The sequence below is a fragment of the Chrysochloris asiatica genome, unplaced genomic scaffold (assembly GCF_000296735.1).
Source record: "Chrysochloris asiatica unplaced genomic scaffold, ChrAsi1.0 scaffold00033, whole genome shotgun sequence".
NCBI classification, from domain to species: domain Eukaryota; kingdom Metazoa; phylum Chordata; class Mammalia; order Afrosoricida; family Chrysochloridae; genus Chrysochloris; species Chrysochloris asiatica.
The window spans coordinates 16839636-16855137 of record NW_006408551.1 but is presented as its reverse complement, the minus strand read 5'-3'; the positions used below and the strand labels follow the sequence as shown (position 1 = coordinate 16855137).

The 15502-nt window shown below is 37.6% G+C and overlaps 1 protein-coding gene across 1 annotated transcript in view; it reads right to left on the bottom strand.

The window, feature by feature from the left end:
* Positions 1-15502, bottom strand: part of IRAK3 (interleukin-1 receptor-associated kinase 3) — a 90641-nt gene that overhangs the window by 55090 nt on the left and 20049 nt on the right. Inside the window, 3 exon segments of the mRNA XM_006859610.1 lie at positions 3590-3644; positions 4816-4880; positions 13016-13198. Of these exon segments, the coding sequence (XP_006859672.1) occupies positions 3590-3644; positions 4816-4880; positions 13016-13198 (303 nt within the window).

The window sequence follows — 15502 nt, the reverse complement described above, 5'->3', positions numbered from 1 at the left end:
GAACTGGCTCGATGGCACTTCACAACAACAACAGTTAATGCTGGAGTCCTGGTGTAGCTCTGTGGGATAAAGCACTGGGCCTCAAGGTCAGTTTGAATCACAAGATCGGCGGTTCACATTAACCAGCTGCTCCTTGGAAACCCTGTAAAGGACTGCTATGAGTCGAAACTGACTCGATGGTAATTAACAACGACAACATTAATGCTGGGTGAGATATCTCATTGTTGTTTAGATTTGCATCCTTCTAATGGACTCGACGGCACTTAACAACAACAACAATGACAATGGAGTCCTGGCTCTGGTAGCGTAGTGGTTACGAATCTGGCTGCGAACCTTGAGGTCAGCAGTTCGAAACTACCAGCTGTTCCGCAGAAGAAAGATGAGGCTTTCTGCTCCTGTAAAAATTTATAGCCTCGGAAACCCTGTACAGGGTCACTATGAGTCGGTTTCGACTCTACGGCACATGATCACCACCACCAATGGAGTCCTGGTATGGCGCTATGGGTTAATGCGCCAGACTGCAAAGCCGGTTGAACTGCAAGGTCAGTGGTTCAAGCTCATCAGCTGCTCCTTGGAAACCCGATACAGGGATGCTATGGGTTGGAATCAACCCGACGGCACTTAATAACAACAACAATGGCTAATTAAGGAGCTCTGGTAGCATAGTGGATTACAAGCTGAGCTGCTAACCATAATGTCAGCAGTTCGACTCTACCAGCTGCTCTGCAGGAGAAAGATGAGGCTTTCTGCTCCCATAAAGATTTACAGCCTCGGAAACCCTGCACAGGGTCACTATGAGTCGGAAGTGACTCCACCACACATAACCACCACCACCACCATTCGCTAGTGATCATAAGTATTTCTTCACGTGTTTCTTTAATAAAACGGCATTTTGGCTATTTGAATAACATTGTGATTCTATCACCTCTCCAGAGAGATCAGCCAAAAAAACTTAATTGGTAAAACTTTTCCAAGATTCTGTTTCCTAATCATTAAGACAATGTATTGCTGTTGATCCACTATGAACCTAAAACTAGTAAGAAACTGTCAAAAGTGGGATCTTGATTTGCCTAAACAATATTCTCCAAGTATGATTTACAGATATCAGTTTTCATGAGCCAAATTCTCTAAATGCCTAACTTACTTCTTCAAAGTAAATTTTAAGAACTTCTTAATTTTTAAGTAGCTGGTCCATTTTTTAAAAAAGCATCCAAATTGGAAACTGGGGAAAGCATTTAAAACACAATCAAATCAAAATTTAAATGAAAAAAAAAAACTGGTGTGGCGCTGTAGGATAAGCACTGGGCCACGAGGTCAGTTTGAACATCAAGGTCAGTGGCTCAAACCTACCAGCCGCTCCATGGATACCCTACATAGGATCACTATGAATCAGAACATCAACAAATCCAAGTTTGCTTATACTTCACCAACAAATACAACATGCTTCCTATAGACATTTAATGTTTAGTTTAAACCTTAATGTTGAACAACTAAAACTTGACCTATTTTTTTGTAATTCTCTTTTGAGCCAAGGAAGCAACAACCCAACATAGTGGCAAACATTATACAAAATAGCTTTAAATAATCATTTATTTTTATCAGGATAATTCCCAGCTGGCTGGTTGTGTCCCACCGAGTTTCCTTGTATAAGGTTTCCAAGGCTATACAATAAACCTTTACGGGAGCATAAGGCTCCTCCTTCTCCTACGGAGGGACTGATAGATTCTAACTACTGACCTTGAAGTTAGCAGCACAGTTTGTAATCCACTATGCTACCAGAGCTGGAATGAAATTATTCTCCCTGCTAATAAAGAAAGTGGTCAGGGAACAATGTAAGGTTTACATTAACTTTCCCTAAAGTAATTTGATCTTTGTCCCAGTTTCCTGAGAAATAATTCTAAAACCTTATAATTTCCTGATTAATTGAGATGCCTCTGTTATGTACAGTCAAATGTGCATGAGCCGGAACCTGTGTAAAACAGAAGCGTGTCAAAGTAGGAAAACAATTATTTTCCACTAAAAGAAAGCATTAGAAAAGTGATAAGACCGCACCTAGTCAAAGGGGGAAACTTGAGAGACCAAGAGAAACAAAGCAGTCCTGTGGAGTCCTGGGTCTCCCAGGTTTCAGACCACAAACTGAGAGTTTATGCTAATGAGGTGACTCAGGTAGGGCCTAGTCAGGCCAGAACCACCGCCTTGTGGTATGAGCTGATCTCAGGGGAAGTAGGCTGATTCAATCATTCCTGACTACCAGAGATCCTGGACCCAACAGCTCTTTAGGCTTCCTGGTTAATGGTTTGTTGTTGTTTAGTGCGGTTGAGTTGGTTCCAACTCATAGTGACCCTGTCTAGTAAAAGCTATAAATGCAAGTGGGAAGGAACGGCATTCCTTTTTTAGGACATGGAAGCTCTGTGTTGGGACCCCTCCTAGACCTACCCTATGTTTCTCTTCATTTGTATTCTTTTTCCTATAATAAAACTGTAATTGTAAGTATAAGTGCTCTCTGTGAGTTCTACAAGTCATTCTAGCAAAAAAACCTGTGGGAGAAGTGGGAACCAGCAGATCAAAAGTGAACAAGATTGGGTACCCTGAGATTATAGCTGGTACCTGAGGGGTAGAGGGAACGTCTGAATTTGTAGCTAACAAGTCAGAAGAGAGGGTGCAGTGGGGGCTGCTATGTTTGTGGCTGGTGCTTGAGGTCTTGGGAAGATTGGGCAATCCGGAGGGCTGTACCCAGTAACTAGTGACCCAGCTTGGAGTGGTTAGGGTCTGAGTGGTTGGTGTCCGAAAAGACTGGAGCAGAAGTGAATTTATATGATTTAGTGGGATTTGTTGGATTTTTCACAAAGAAATAGCTGGATTTTCAGAGACCCTCAGCATTGTTCTAATGATCTCCAGGTGGTTGTGATGGTGTGCCACTGAGTCAGTTCTGACTCACAGAGATCCTGAGAAGGGTTTCCGAGGCTGTAAATCTTTATGGGAGCAGAAAGCCTCATCTTTCTCCCTTGGAGCTGCTAGTAGATTCAAACTGCTGTGGTTAGTAGCCCAACATGTAACCCACTACACTACCGGTTCTTTAATTATCACCAGACACCCTTGTATTTGCCAGAAAAATTTCTAAAACTATTTAAGACCCACAGTAATTTTACACAGATGTTCCTACTACACATTAAAACAGCAAATTTACTAATATGCAGTAGGAAAGCTCACTAAATGAAAAGACCACAGTTATGTTCTTCATTTGCCAAACATCAATCGTGGAGCCCTTGTGACATAATGGTTACGTGATTGGCTGCTAATCCACCAATCACTCTGTGGGAGCAAAAAAACGTAGCAATCTTCTCCACAATGATTATAGCCCAGGAAACCCTATGGGACAGTTCTACTCTGTACTATACGGTTCACTATGAGTCAGAATCGATCACACAATAACCACAATAAATGCCAGTCAATATTATGAACATTTATATATTGAAGGAAATTTGTAAAATTAATCTGTATATTAAAAAATGAATAACATTTATTAACAGTTCTCCTCTTAAGTTATTTAAAGGAAGGAACGACTTAAGGAGTTTTGTTTTGTTTTTACCTTTTTCGTTATGTTCAGAGGTAAGGACATTATCCACTGTGACATTTACTGTTTCCTATGAAAAGAAATACACACTAAAGTAATTCCATTTCATAAGTCTAGCAAGAACAGAGCGTCAACAGAAATCCAAACTTTCCCTGGGACTGTATAAGACAATAAAGTGGATTCTAATTTAGAAGAACGCTAGCAGAAAGCAACATTCTTTCACTTCATTCAACAACATTCATTGCGTGTCCTTCAAAGGCCTCCATACCATCTGTAAAAATGAAAGTATCAATACCATGGTGTGTCATAATCAATTTTAAATGGCATCTAATGCTTTGTCCTGGTGTGGCGCTGTGGGTTAATGCGCCAGACTGCAAAGCCCTTAGAACTACAAAGTCAGCGGTTCAAGCTCACCAGCTGCTCCTTGAAAACCCTATGCAGGGTCGCTATGGGTCGGAGCCAACTCAACGGCACTTAACAACAACAACAACAATGCTATGTAAGTGATCACTGCTAATTTTCTTTAATGAAAATGAATAACAACATACAAACACTAAATAGAATAGCAAATTTAAAATCTGCGTTAAAACAAATGTTTAACTCACAGTGCCCTTAGGAGATCTATCTTAACTCTACAATCGCCAAAGGAGAAAGTGCTAAACTCTGCAAACATTTATGAATCTCTAATTCCCTCATTCCTTGCCTAAAGAAAGATCAAGACAGTCATGGTTTTTTCCTGATTTTAAAAAAGGGTTCTGAAAACACAGCATTTACAAAAAATTTTGTCAGATAATTTCATTCTTTATGCTCAACTATGCTCATATATGGAGTCCTGGTGTGGTGCTGCAGGTTAATACACTGGACTGAATGCAATGTTGGTCTGAACCACAAGTTTGTCGGCGGTTCAAGCTCACTAGCTGCTCCTCGGAAACCATACACAGGGTTGCTATGAGTTCAAACTGACTCAGCGGCACTTAACAACAACAACGTACTCATAAATACACTGGAGTTTTGGAGTTACTATCTATGCACACAAGGAGCTCTGGTAACATAATGTTTACCAGTTGGGTTGTTAACCTCAAGGTCATCACTTCAAAACTAGCAGTCATTCTATGGGAGAAAGATGAGGTTTTCTGTAACCTTAAAGATTTACAGCCTCAGAGACCCTATACAGGGGCACTGTAAGTTAGAACTGACTCCACAGCACATAACTACCACAACCATCTACACACACACGCTACCTTCCATGGCATATTTGGGAGTACAGCCTCTTGGGGAATCTGCTCAGCAGGATTCAAGGCCACTCCTGAAAGAGAAATAAAAATATTTTTGCATCATATTCATAAAGGGTTAGATTTTTTAAAAAATTTTCTGAGACTGTTTATTATCACTTTGATAGTAATGTACATTTCTAAAGTTCAGTTTTGCTCCTGTAGAATGCTTATAAAATTACACATGTGAAATAGCTTTATTTAATTAAATATTTAAGAAATACACTTTTGTTCATTTGAATTATGATTACCTTTTTAAAATTATTATTGGACATCATACAGATATAAAAAATAATAAGTAGAAACTTGAAAGGACAAAAGCAACATTGTTATTGGCTTTTTGCATGTATCTTTTAGACTGTAGAGTTTGGGGATTATATTATTTATTTTTTTATCCTATTTTGTACCATAAATTATTAGAGGTGGTTTCATGTATATATGTGTATATATATGTGTGTGTGTGTGTGTGTGTGTGTCATTAATCACATGTAACCATTACTAATCCCCAAACACAAACCTACTGCCATTGAGTCCGTTGGAACTCATAGAAAACTTGCAGGGCGGAGGAGAACTACTCTGTCGGGATTCTAAGGCTGTAAATCCATACAGAAGCAGACTGCCACATCTAATGGCCACAAAGCTACATGGGTTCAAATCACTGACCTATCAGTTAGGGCAAGTGCTTAACCACTGCACCACTAGCATTTCACAGAATCCCCAAAGTGGAAAACTCACAAGTGTGCAGAAATTAAACTATAAACTCAATAAGTCAAAGAAGAAAATTCAAGAGAAATTATCAAATACTTTGAGATGAATGAAAACAAAAGTTCAACATACCAAAACTTAGAGAATGTAGTAAAGCGGTACTTAGAGGAAAATTTATAGCTGCTAACATCTACATTCAAAAAGAAGAAATATCTCATATTTCTCAAATATCTCATATTTCTGCCACCATAAAGAACTAGAAAAAAAAAGAGCAAACAACTCTAGCAAACAGAAAAATGAAATAATTAAAATTTCATTGAAAATAAAAGTGAGAAAAGCCAAAGAGAATATCAGTAAAATCAAAATTATTTCTTTGAAAAGATCAATAAAATTGATAAACCCTTAGTTAGGTTGACCAAGAAGAAAGGGAGGGAACTCAAATAATAAATTCAAGTAAAAAAAGGAGACATCACTACCAACTTGAATGAAATAAAAGATTTGCAAGGGAATACTATAAATAACTGTACATCAAAATTGAAATAATTTAAGTGATATGGACAGATTTCTAGGAAAACACAAACTAAAGAAACTGACTCAAGAAGAAATAAAAACCTGACTAGACCTATAAAAAAGAGATTAAATTAGTAATTTTAAAACTTTCTAGAAAAAAAGTCCATGCACAGGTGAATTCTACAAAATAGTTTTTAAAAGATTTAACAGCATTCCTTCATAAACTTGTCCAAAATAGAAGAGAAGGGAATAACTCCCAACTCATTCTATGAGGTCAGTGTTACTCTGATACCCTAATACCAAAACTAGACAAAGACATCACAAACAATGAAAACCACAGAGCAATATCCCTTATGAACAAGATACAAAACTCTTCAACAAACTACTAGCAAGCTAAATCAAGAAGCTTATATGAAGGATTAGATATCTTGAAAGAGTGGGATTTATTCCAGGAATTCAAGATTTGCTTAATATCTGAAAAATCAATCAATGTAATACATCATTTATTGGTTAGAAAACCAAAAGAGAAAAACATGCTTAGCATTTCTCATGCTAAAAGAACTAAAGAATAAATTCAAGCCTCAGATTACAATACCGAAGGATTCTTTGGGCAAAATATGGAATAATGCAGGAAGCATCAAAAGAAGATGGAAGGAATACACAGTCACTGTATCAAAAATAATTAGTTGATGTTGAACCATTTCAAGAGATAGCATATGATGCCACCACTCGTCTGTCAGTTTGTCTTACTGAGGTGGCTTGTATGTTGCTGCGATGCTGGAAGTATTTTAAATACCAGCAGGATCACCCATGGTGGACAGGTTTCAGTGGAGCTTCCAGACTAAGACAGACTAGGAAGAAGGAGAGGCAGGCTACATCTGAGTGTTTAGCCACTGAAAACTTCATAAATAGCAGCCGAACATTGCCATATATACTACCAGAAGATTAGACCCCCAGGTTGGAAGGCACTCAAAATACGACTGGGAAAGAGTTGCCTTCACAAAGCAAAGTTGACCATAATGACATGAATGGAGCAAAGCTTTCAGGACCTTCATTTGCTGATGGGACAAAACTCAAAATGAAGAAAAATCTGTACAAACATTAGTAGTCAGAACATGGAATGTATGAAGTATGATGTTAGGAAAACTGGAAGTTGTCAAATATGAAATTAAATGCATAAATATAGATATCCTAGGCTTTTGTGAGCTTAAATGTACTATTATTAGCCATTTTGAATCAGATAATCATATAGTTTACTATGCCAGGAACATCAAATTGAAGTTTAATGGTATTTGTGTGATAGGATAATATTCATATGCCTACAAAGAAGTTCTACCAACTTCTTCTGTTTTAAATAGATTAAACCTATAATCAAGATGCACTGGTAATTACTGGTGATTGAAATGTGAAAGTTGGAAACAAAGAAGAAGGATCAATAGGGGAAAATTTTGGCCTTGGTGGTAGAAATGATGTTGGAGATTCATGATAGATTTTTGCAAGACCAATGACTTTTTTAAAATAACATAAAAGACTCTGAAACTTGATCTCCAGTTTAGAGATGCTAAAGCAAATGGAAGAAATTAGGTGGTAAAAGAACTGAACAGAAAAATTCAAAGGACAACTCAAGAAGGCAAAGTATTAAAATGAAATGTGCAAAGGCCTAGAGTTAGAAAACCGAAAGGGAAGAACATGCTCAGCATTTCTCAAGCTGGAAGAATTGAAGAAAAACTTCACGCTTCCACTTGAAATATTAAAGGATTCCATGGGCAAAATGTCGAATGATGCAGAAAGCATTAAAATAAGATAGAAGGAATACACAGTCACTTACCAAGAAGAAATGGTCGACGGTCAACTTTTTCAAGAGGTAATATGTGATCAAGAACAGATGGTACCGAAGGAAGAAATTCATCCTGCCTTGAAGACATTGACAAAGCCCTATGGATTGGAGGAATGCTAATTGAAATCTCTCAACAAACTCACGCAGCACTGGGAGCGTTCACTCACCTATGCCAAGAAATTTGGAAGACAGCTACTTGGACAACTGATTGGAAAAGATCCGTATTTTTACCCGTTCCAAAGAGAGGTGGCTCAATAGAACGTGGAAATCATAAATAATAACAATAATAAAACATTAATATCACCTGCAAGTAAAATTTTGATGAAGATAATTTTTAAATGGTAACAACAGTACATCAACAAGGAACTGTCAGATGTTCAAGCTGGATTCAGATGAGAACCTGGAATAACGGATATCATTGCTGACATCAGATGGATCTTGGCTAAAAGCAGAGAATACCAGAAAGTTGTTTACCTGTATTTTATTGACTATGCAAAATTTTTGACTGTGTAGATGATTGCAAACTATGGATAACATTGTGAAAAATGGATATTCTAAGACACTTAAATCTGCTCATGAGAAACCTGTACATAGACCAAGAGAGAGTTGTTCAAACAGAACAAGGGGATACTGAATTGTTTAAAATCAGAAAAGGTATGCACCAGGACTGTATACTTTCACCACACTTAATCAATCTGTATACTGAGCAAATAGTCTGAGAAGCTGGATCGTATGAAGAAGAACACACATCAGGATTGAAGGAAGACTTATTAACAACCTGTGATATGCAGATGATATAACCTTGCTTGTGAAAATGAAGAGAACTTAGAATACTTACTGATAAAGATCAAAGACCACAGCCTTCAGTATGGGTTGCATCTCAATATATAGAAAACAAAAATCCTCCAACTGGACCAACAAACAACATTATGAAAAAGGGAGACAAGATTGAAGCTGTCAAAGACTTCATTTTACTTAGATCCACTGAAGCAGCAGTCAAGAAATAAAATGACGTACTGCATAGACAAATCTGCTGCGCAAGACCTCTTTAAAATGTTCAAGAGCAAAGATGTCAGTTTGGACTAAGGTCGCCTAACCCGAGCTATGGTATTTTCAATAACCTCATATGCATGTTAAAGTTGGACAATGGATAAGGAAAACCATAGAATTGATGCACTTGAGTTACGGTATTGGAGAAGAATGTTAACAAACAAATATGTGTTGAAAGAAGTACAGCCAGAATGCTCCTTAGAATCCAGGATGGTGAAACTTCATCTCTCATATTTTGGACACATAGGTAGGAGTGACAAGTCCCTATAGAAGGACATCATCTTTGGTAAAGTGGAGGGTCAGCGAAAAAGAGAAAGACCCCAGTGAGAACGGTTGACACACGGGCAGCAACAGTAGGAAGATGGCACAGGACCGTGCAATGTTTCGTTCTGTTGTGCATAGGATTGTTATGAGTAAGAAATGACTCAATGGCACCTAACAACAACACACACACATTAATACAATAAAGGACCCAAATGATCATCTAAATAAAGAGCATTTGACAAAAACCAACACTCTTTCATGACAAAAACACTCAACAAGCTAGGAATAGAGGAGAATATCATTAACTTAGTAAAGGACATTTATGGAAAAAAAAAAACCAAAAACTCCACAGTTAACATAATGGTTAATGATAAAAGGCTGAATATTTTCCACTAAAGATTAGGAATAAGACAAGGATATTCAGTCTTGCCACTTATACTTACCATCATACTAGAAGTTCTAGCCAGTGCAATTAAGAGAAATAACAGACATCTTGAAGAAAGCATTGTTGTTCAGAACAAAATTTCAAGTTTGGAATTTATAAAAGTTATTGTGCTTTTGTGGCTCATGAGAAAAGATAATAATACTTCAATGGCATATAAAATGGAAGATTCAAAATTATACATCATCAGAACGCTGCCAGTTCCATAAAGAAACTGGAAAACAATGCTCATCACTGAAACATGATATATGAGAACATGTGCAGAATGTGATATATGAGAATATGCATGCCAAAAATATCAAAGAGTACACAAATATTTTCATTCCTTCATAATGTCCTGATACCTTGTTGTTGTTGTTTTTAGGTGCCATCAATCAGTACCAACTCATAGCGACCCTATGCACAGCAGTACGAAACACTGCCTGATCCTGGACCAACCTCACTACTGTTGCCACGCTTGAGTCCGTCGATGCTGCCACTTGGCCAATCCATCGCGTTGGGGGTCTTTATCCTTCTCCAGTGACTGGTCCATCCTGACAATATGTCTGAAGTATGAGAGATGAAGTTTGGCCTTCTTGGCCTCCAAGGAGCACTCTGGCTGCACATCTTCCAACATGGATCTGTTGGTTCTCTTGGCAGCCCATGGCACTTTCAATATTCTCCTCCAACACCATAACCCAAAAGCATCAATTCTTCTTCGGTCTTCTTTATTCACTGTCCAGCTTTCACATGCATATGAGGTTATTGAAAATACCATGGCTTGGGTCAAGCACACCTTAGTCCTCAAGCTGATATCTTTGCTCTTCAACACTTTAAAAAGTTCTTGTGCAACAGATTTGCCTAATGCAATACGTTGTCTGATTTCTTGACTGCTGCTTCCATGAGTGTTGATTGTTGATCCAAGAAGAATGAAGTCCTTTACAACTTCAATCTTTTCTCATTGACAAGAATGTTGTTTATTGGTGAGTAGTGAGGATTTTTGTTTTCTTTATATTGAGATGTAATCCATACTTAAGGCTGTGCTCTTTGATCTTCATCAGTAAATGTTTTAAGTCCTCTTCACTTTCAGCAAGCAAGGTTGTATCATCTGCATATCGCAGGTTGTTAATGAGTCTTCCTCCAATCCTGATGCCATGTTTTTCTTCACAGAACCCAGCTTCTCAGATTATTTGCTCAGCATACAGGTTGAATAAGTATGGTGAAAGAATGCAACCTTGTCACACACCTTTCTTAATTTTAAACCATTCAGTGTTCCCATGCTCTGTTTGAACAACTGCCTCTTGGTCCAGGTACCTATTTTAAGAATGTGAAGAAATCACATAGCGACAGCCACCTGAATCATAGGAACAGTGCTAGGAGGAAATAAAAAGCCTTTCCCAGTGAGACTCATTTAAAACAAAACCAAAATATATTGGAGAGCGGATTCTGACTCATATAGGACAGAGTAAACCTGTCCCATAGCATTTCCAAAGCAGAGCACCACATCGTTCTTGCATGGAGCAGCTGGTGGATTTGAACTGCCAACATTTAAGAGCAGCCAAGAGCTTAATCACTGCATCACCAGGGATCCTCCTAAGGAAATCCACATCTACAAAGTGATCTCTGGAGTTTAGAATCTGAAAAGTCAAGTCCCTCTAAAATATAATAAACCACCAAAATGAATAAAAGTTTAAAGAAAGATAGACAAGAATGAATTATGAGGATAACTTATAAGCCTGCCTGTCAAAGAAAGATGAAATCTTTTCATGCATTTTTCATTACTAACTCCAACTCCTAATTCAGCAAGAAACTGTGACAGGGACACCTGCTCAGCAGGTTACACTTTTGTTTCCAAAGTGTCATTACATCTTCTTCTCTAACTATGTGTCTAATTAAGTAATTCAAGATTACAATTTAAATCAAAATTTCAACTCAATAATTGCAATGACATATTTTTCTTATTGGTGGATTCACCAATAAGAGCAAGATACTGTTATACTCTTAGTCTCTCTTTTTTCCTATCTCTTTGCACTAAGCCAGTAAATAAGTGTTTTCCCAACAATAAACTAATAATCACATTTTTAAAAAAAAATCAATTTTGCATTTGCAACAAACTGGAAGCCACCCAAGAATATAGAATTTCCATCTGCTCTGATCCTTTATCATTCTCCAGTGCGTAAACAAACAACATGGAGAGTAAAATGAAACCCTCAAATCTATTCCAGAACACTGAAATACAACACATACCCATATGTCCTATCAAAGTGATATGAGTTTATATTGCAAACAGGAAACCATGTGGTTGGTTTCAGTGGCTGGAAAAGACTCAGATAATGAAAAAGCATTGCATTTATAGTTCCCAGGGACTCGCTATATTCATTAGCTTCTGTACTGAACTAAGTGAAGAAACAGAGTGCAAAAGGTAAAAGGGGCTAGTCAAGCATACAGAAGAAACCAGGTAGATGCATGCTGGCCACTCTCTAATATCCTGTTAACAAGGAAAACCTACAAGACAAAACTCAATCTGAAGCTTCCGTTTTCTGGTACAAATCTTTTAGGATTTCTTTTTTTTTGTTATGTGCAAAATTTTTGGATGATGAGGTAGAGATTTGTGTGCACTAAATTTATTCTTAACTTCGCTGTTATTCTTAACTTTGACTCAGTTCCAGCTCATAGCAACCCTATATAGGGTTTCCAAGGAGCAACTGGTAAGTTTGAACCACCGACCTTGTGGTTCAAACTGACTTAGCAGTCGAGAGCTTATCCTACAGTGCCCAAGTATATGAGGAACTAAAACTATGGAATGGAGAAATATTGGAATTTTTCCCATGAACTCTTTGAAGCCTTGTGGCATAACATCAGAACATAATGACCCAATATTGCTCAAGATCATTATTGCTGAAGTGGAAATATCTAATTGGAATAAACAGAACAGATGACACTTCAAGCTTAATGACAAAGAAAAAGGATGGAGAAAACTTCACGGCTTTATTGTGATGTTGGTCTAATTGTAAAGCATGACAGCATCAGAAACAGACCAGACAAACTCCGAGAGGAATAGGGCACTGTGGAATGGATAGTAGACAATTTAATTTAAGCAAAGTTCAAGACAGTGGCACAAAAACAGCCATGAAGCTAAAGGAGAATTCTCAGGATTTCTCTGGAGCTATCATTCTGTACAAAAACACAGGAGGAAGAAAAAATCCCAATTTATCTTTTTAACTTTTAATCATATGTGAAGCTCCTAATAAATGCTCTAAGAAAGAAATCTCTAACATGTAGAATGATTAGTCAATCTTGGGAAAAAGACAATATTTACACTTACAACTACAATTTCTATGAGACAGATTGAGAATCTCATTATACCAATATTAAGTGTTTACCATGTTTTGCGATTAAATGGATAGCTCGATGGTGTCCCATCTCCCGGAGAACCTGTAAAAGGTCACCGATGGTCTTGTTTTTCTGTGCCCAGGACCAAAGTAATTCTCTCGTTCCACTTTTTCCTTGTTCTACATACTTTTCAATGTGACGAACATCCAGCCAGTTGTTTGAAAGCCGCTCCGCTGTGGAAGTTGCAACAGGAAGAACCAGAGAATAGTTTACTGTTAATTGAAATGCTTGTTGCTGTGTACCTTATACATTTTATTTTATTTAAAACTTTTCATTTTGAATTCATTTTAGCATGTACTCTTCACCTAACCAGCCCTAATGCTAACATATTACATAACCATTGTACAATGATCAGAATCAGAACATTAGTATTGGTAAAATACTAGTAACTAAACTGCAGACCTTGTTTGAATGTCATTAGTTTTTCTACTAAAACCGCTTTTCTGTTCTAAGAACCTAACCTGTTTCCCACATTGCGATTTCTTGTCACTTCTCCTTGTTATTTTCTCTCATTTTGTTGATATCAATTCATAGCTGCCCTGTATGACAAAGTAGAAGTATTCCATAGGGTTTTCAAAGAAACCCTAAAATCTTTATGAAAGCAGACTGCCTCATCTTTGTCTTGCAGATCAGCTAGTGAATTCAAACTACCATTTTATTAGCAATTCAGTGCTTACGTCTTGGGTCACCAGGGATCTTATATTTTCTCCTTGTTATTTGTGCCGTGAGTCAGTTCTTACTCATAGAGACCCTGTATAGGGATTCTGAGGACGGCTGGTGGGTTTGAATTGCCAACACTGTGGTTGACAGTCCAGTGCTTACTCTAAGGCACCACACCAGGACTCTTCCAATCTGTGAGAGCTCCTCAATTGTTCTTTGTCTTTCAGAAGAGTTAAATGATATATTCTCAGTGCATAGTATGAAGGGGTTTCTGATGAGTTTCTCTCACTACACTTGAGTAAGGTATAAAGAGGTTTACTGGTACTTTTCGCCTATGCAAAGGCATTCAACTGTATGGATAATAATAAATTATGAGTAACATTGAGAAGAGTGGGAAGTCCAGAACACTTAATTATGCTCATGAGGAACAAGGGGATACTGAAGAGTTTAAAATCAGGAAGGTGTGTGACAGGGTTATATCCTTTCATCATATTTATTTAATCTGTATACTGAGCAAATCCAAAGAGCTGGATTATATGAAGAAAAGCCTAGCATAAAGGTTGTGTCAACTTGATCAACAACCTGAACCTTGCTTGCTGGAAGTGAAGAAGACTTGAACTTACTGATGGAGCTCTATTTCACTTCAATATAAAGAAAACAAAAATCCTGACAACTGGACCAATATGTAGCATTATGATAAACAGAGAAATATTGAAATTGTCAAAGATTTTATTTCACTTGGATCCACAATCACCATTCATGGAAGCAGCAGTCAAGAAATCAAATGACTTATTGCATTAGACTAATATGTTGCAAAAAACCTCTTTAATGTGTTAAAAAGCAAAGATGTCATTTTGAGGACTAAGGAGCACCTGAACCAAAACATGAACTGGACAATGAATAAGGAAGACGAGAGAGAATTGATCTATTTGATTTATGGTGTTGGTGAAGACTATTACAAGCACCATGTATTGCCAGAGAAACAAAAACAAAAAGCCTCTCTTGAAAGAAGTGCAGCCAGAATGTTCCTGGGACATATTATCAGGAGGGACCAACTCCTGGAGAAGGATATCGTGTTTGGTGGCGGCCACAGTGGGTTCAAACATGATTGTGAGACCAGGCAGTGTTTTGTTCTGCTGTGCATAGGGTCACTGTGAGTAGGAATCAACTCAAATCCACCTGACAACAACAGCAAGATACTGGCTGCTAAATTTCTCCACTAGAAAGTCATCTTTCTTTTTTAGCTAATAATTCCATTGGTGGTGATACTTTGAAAGTCTGGAAATATTCTGTTTCTCTTCAAACTTTGCCCACTGATTTTAGCATCCATAAGTGGACCTTGTTTACCAAGGGGTTTAAAATCAGGAGAGGTATGTGTCAAGGAAATAGAAAACAGGAAACAGAAAATCACCATTATGCCAATATCACAGTGATGATGTTTCTTTCTATGTTTATTAGATATTAGACCCCTGGTGGGGCAGTGGTTAAAATGCATGATGCTAACTGAAAGGTCAGTGTTTCAAAGCTACTAACTGTTCCAGGGAGAATGATGTGGCGTTCTGCTTCTATAAAGATTGTTGTATTGTAAAGTTGGTGCCAACTCATAATGACCCTGTGTATGGTTTTTGAGGCTGTAAATCTTTGAGCAGAAAGCTTCATCTTTCTCCTACAGAGTGGCTGCTGGGCTTCCTTTGCCAACCTTTGGCTCACAGTCTAATGGTTATCATTCAAAGTCACTGGGCTCCCAATCTGTAAAGATTACAATCTTGGAATCCATTTAGATACACTGAAACTTGTTCTTGAATGTAGAAATGGCT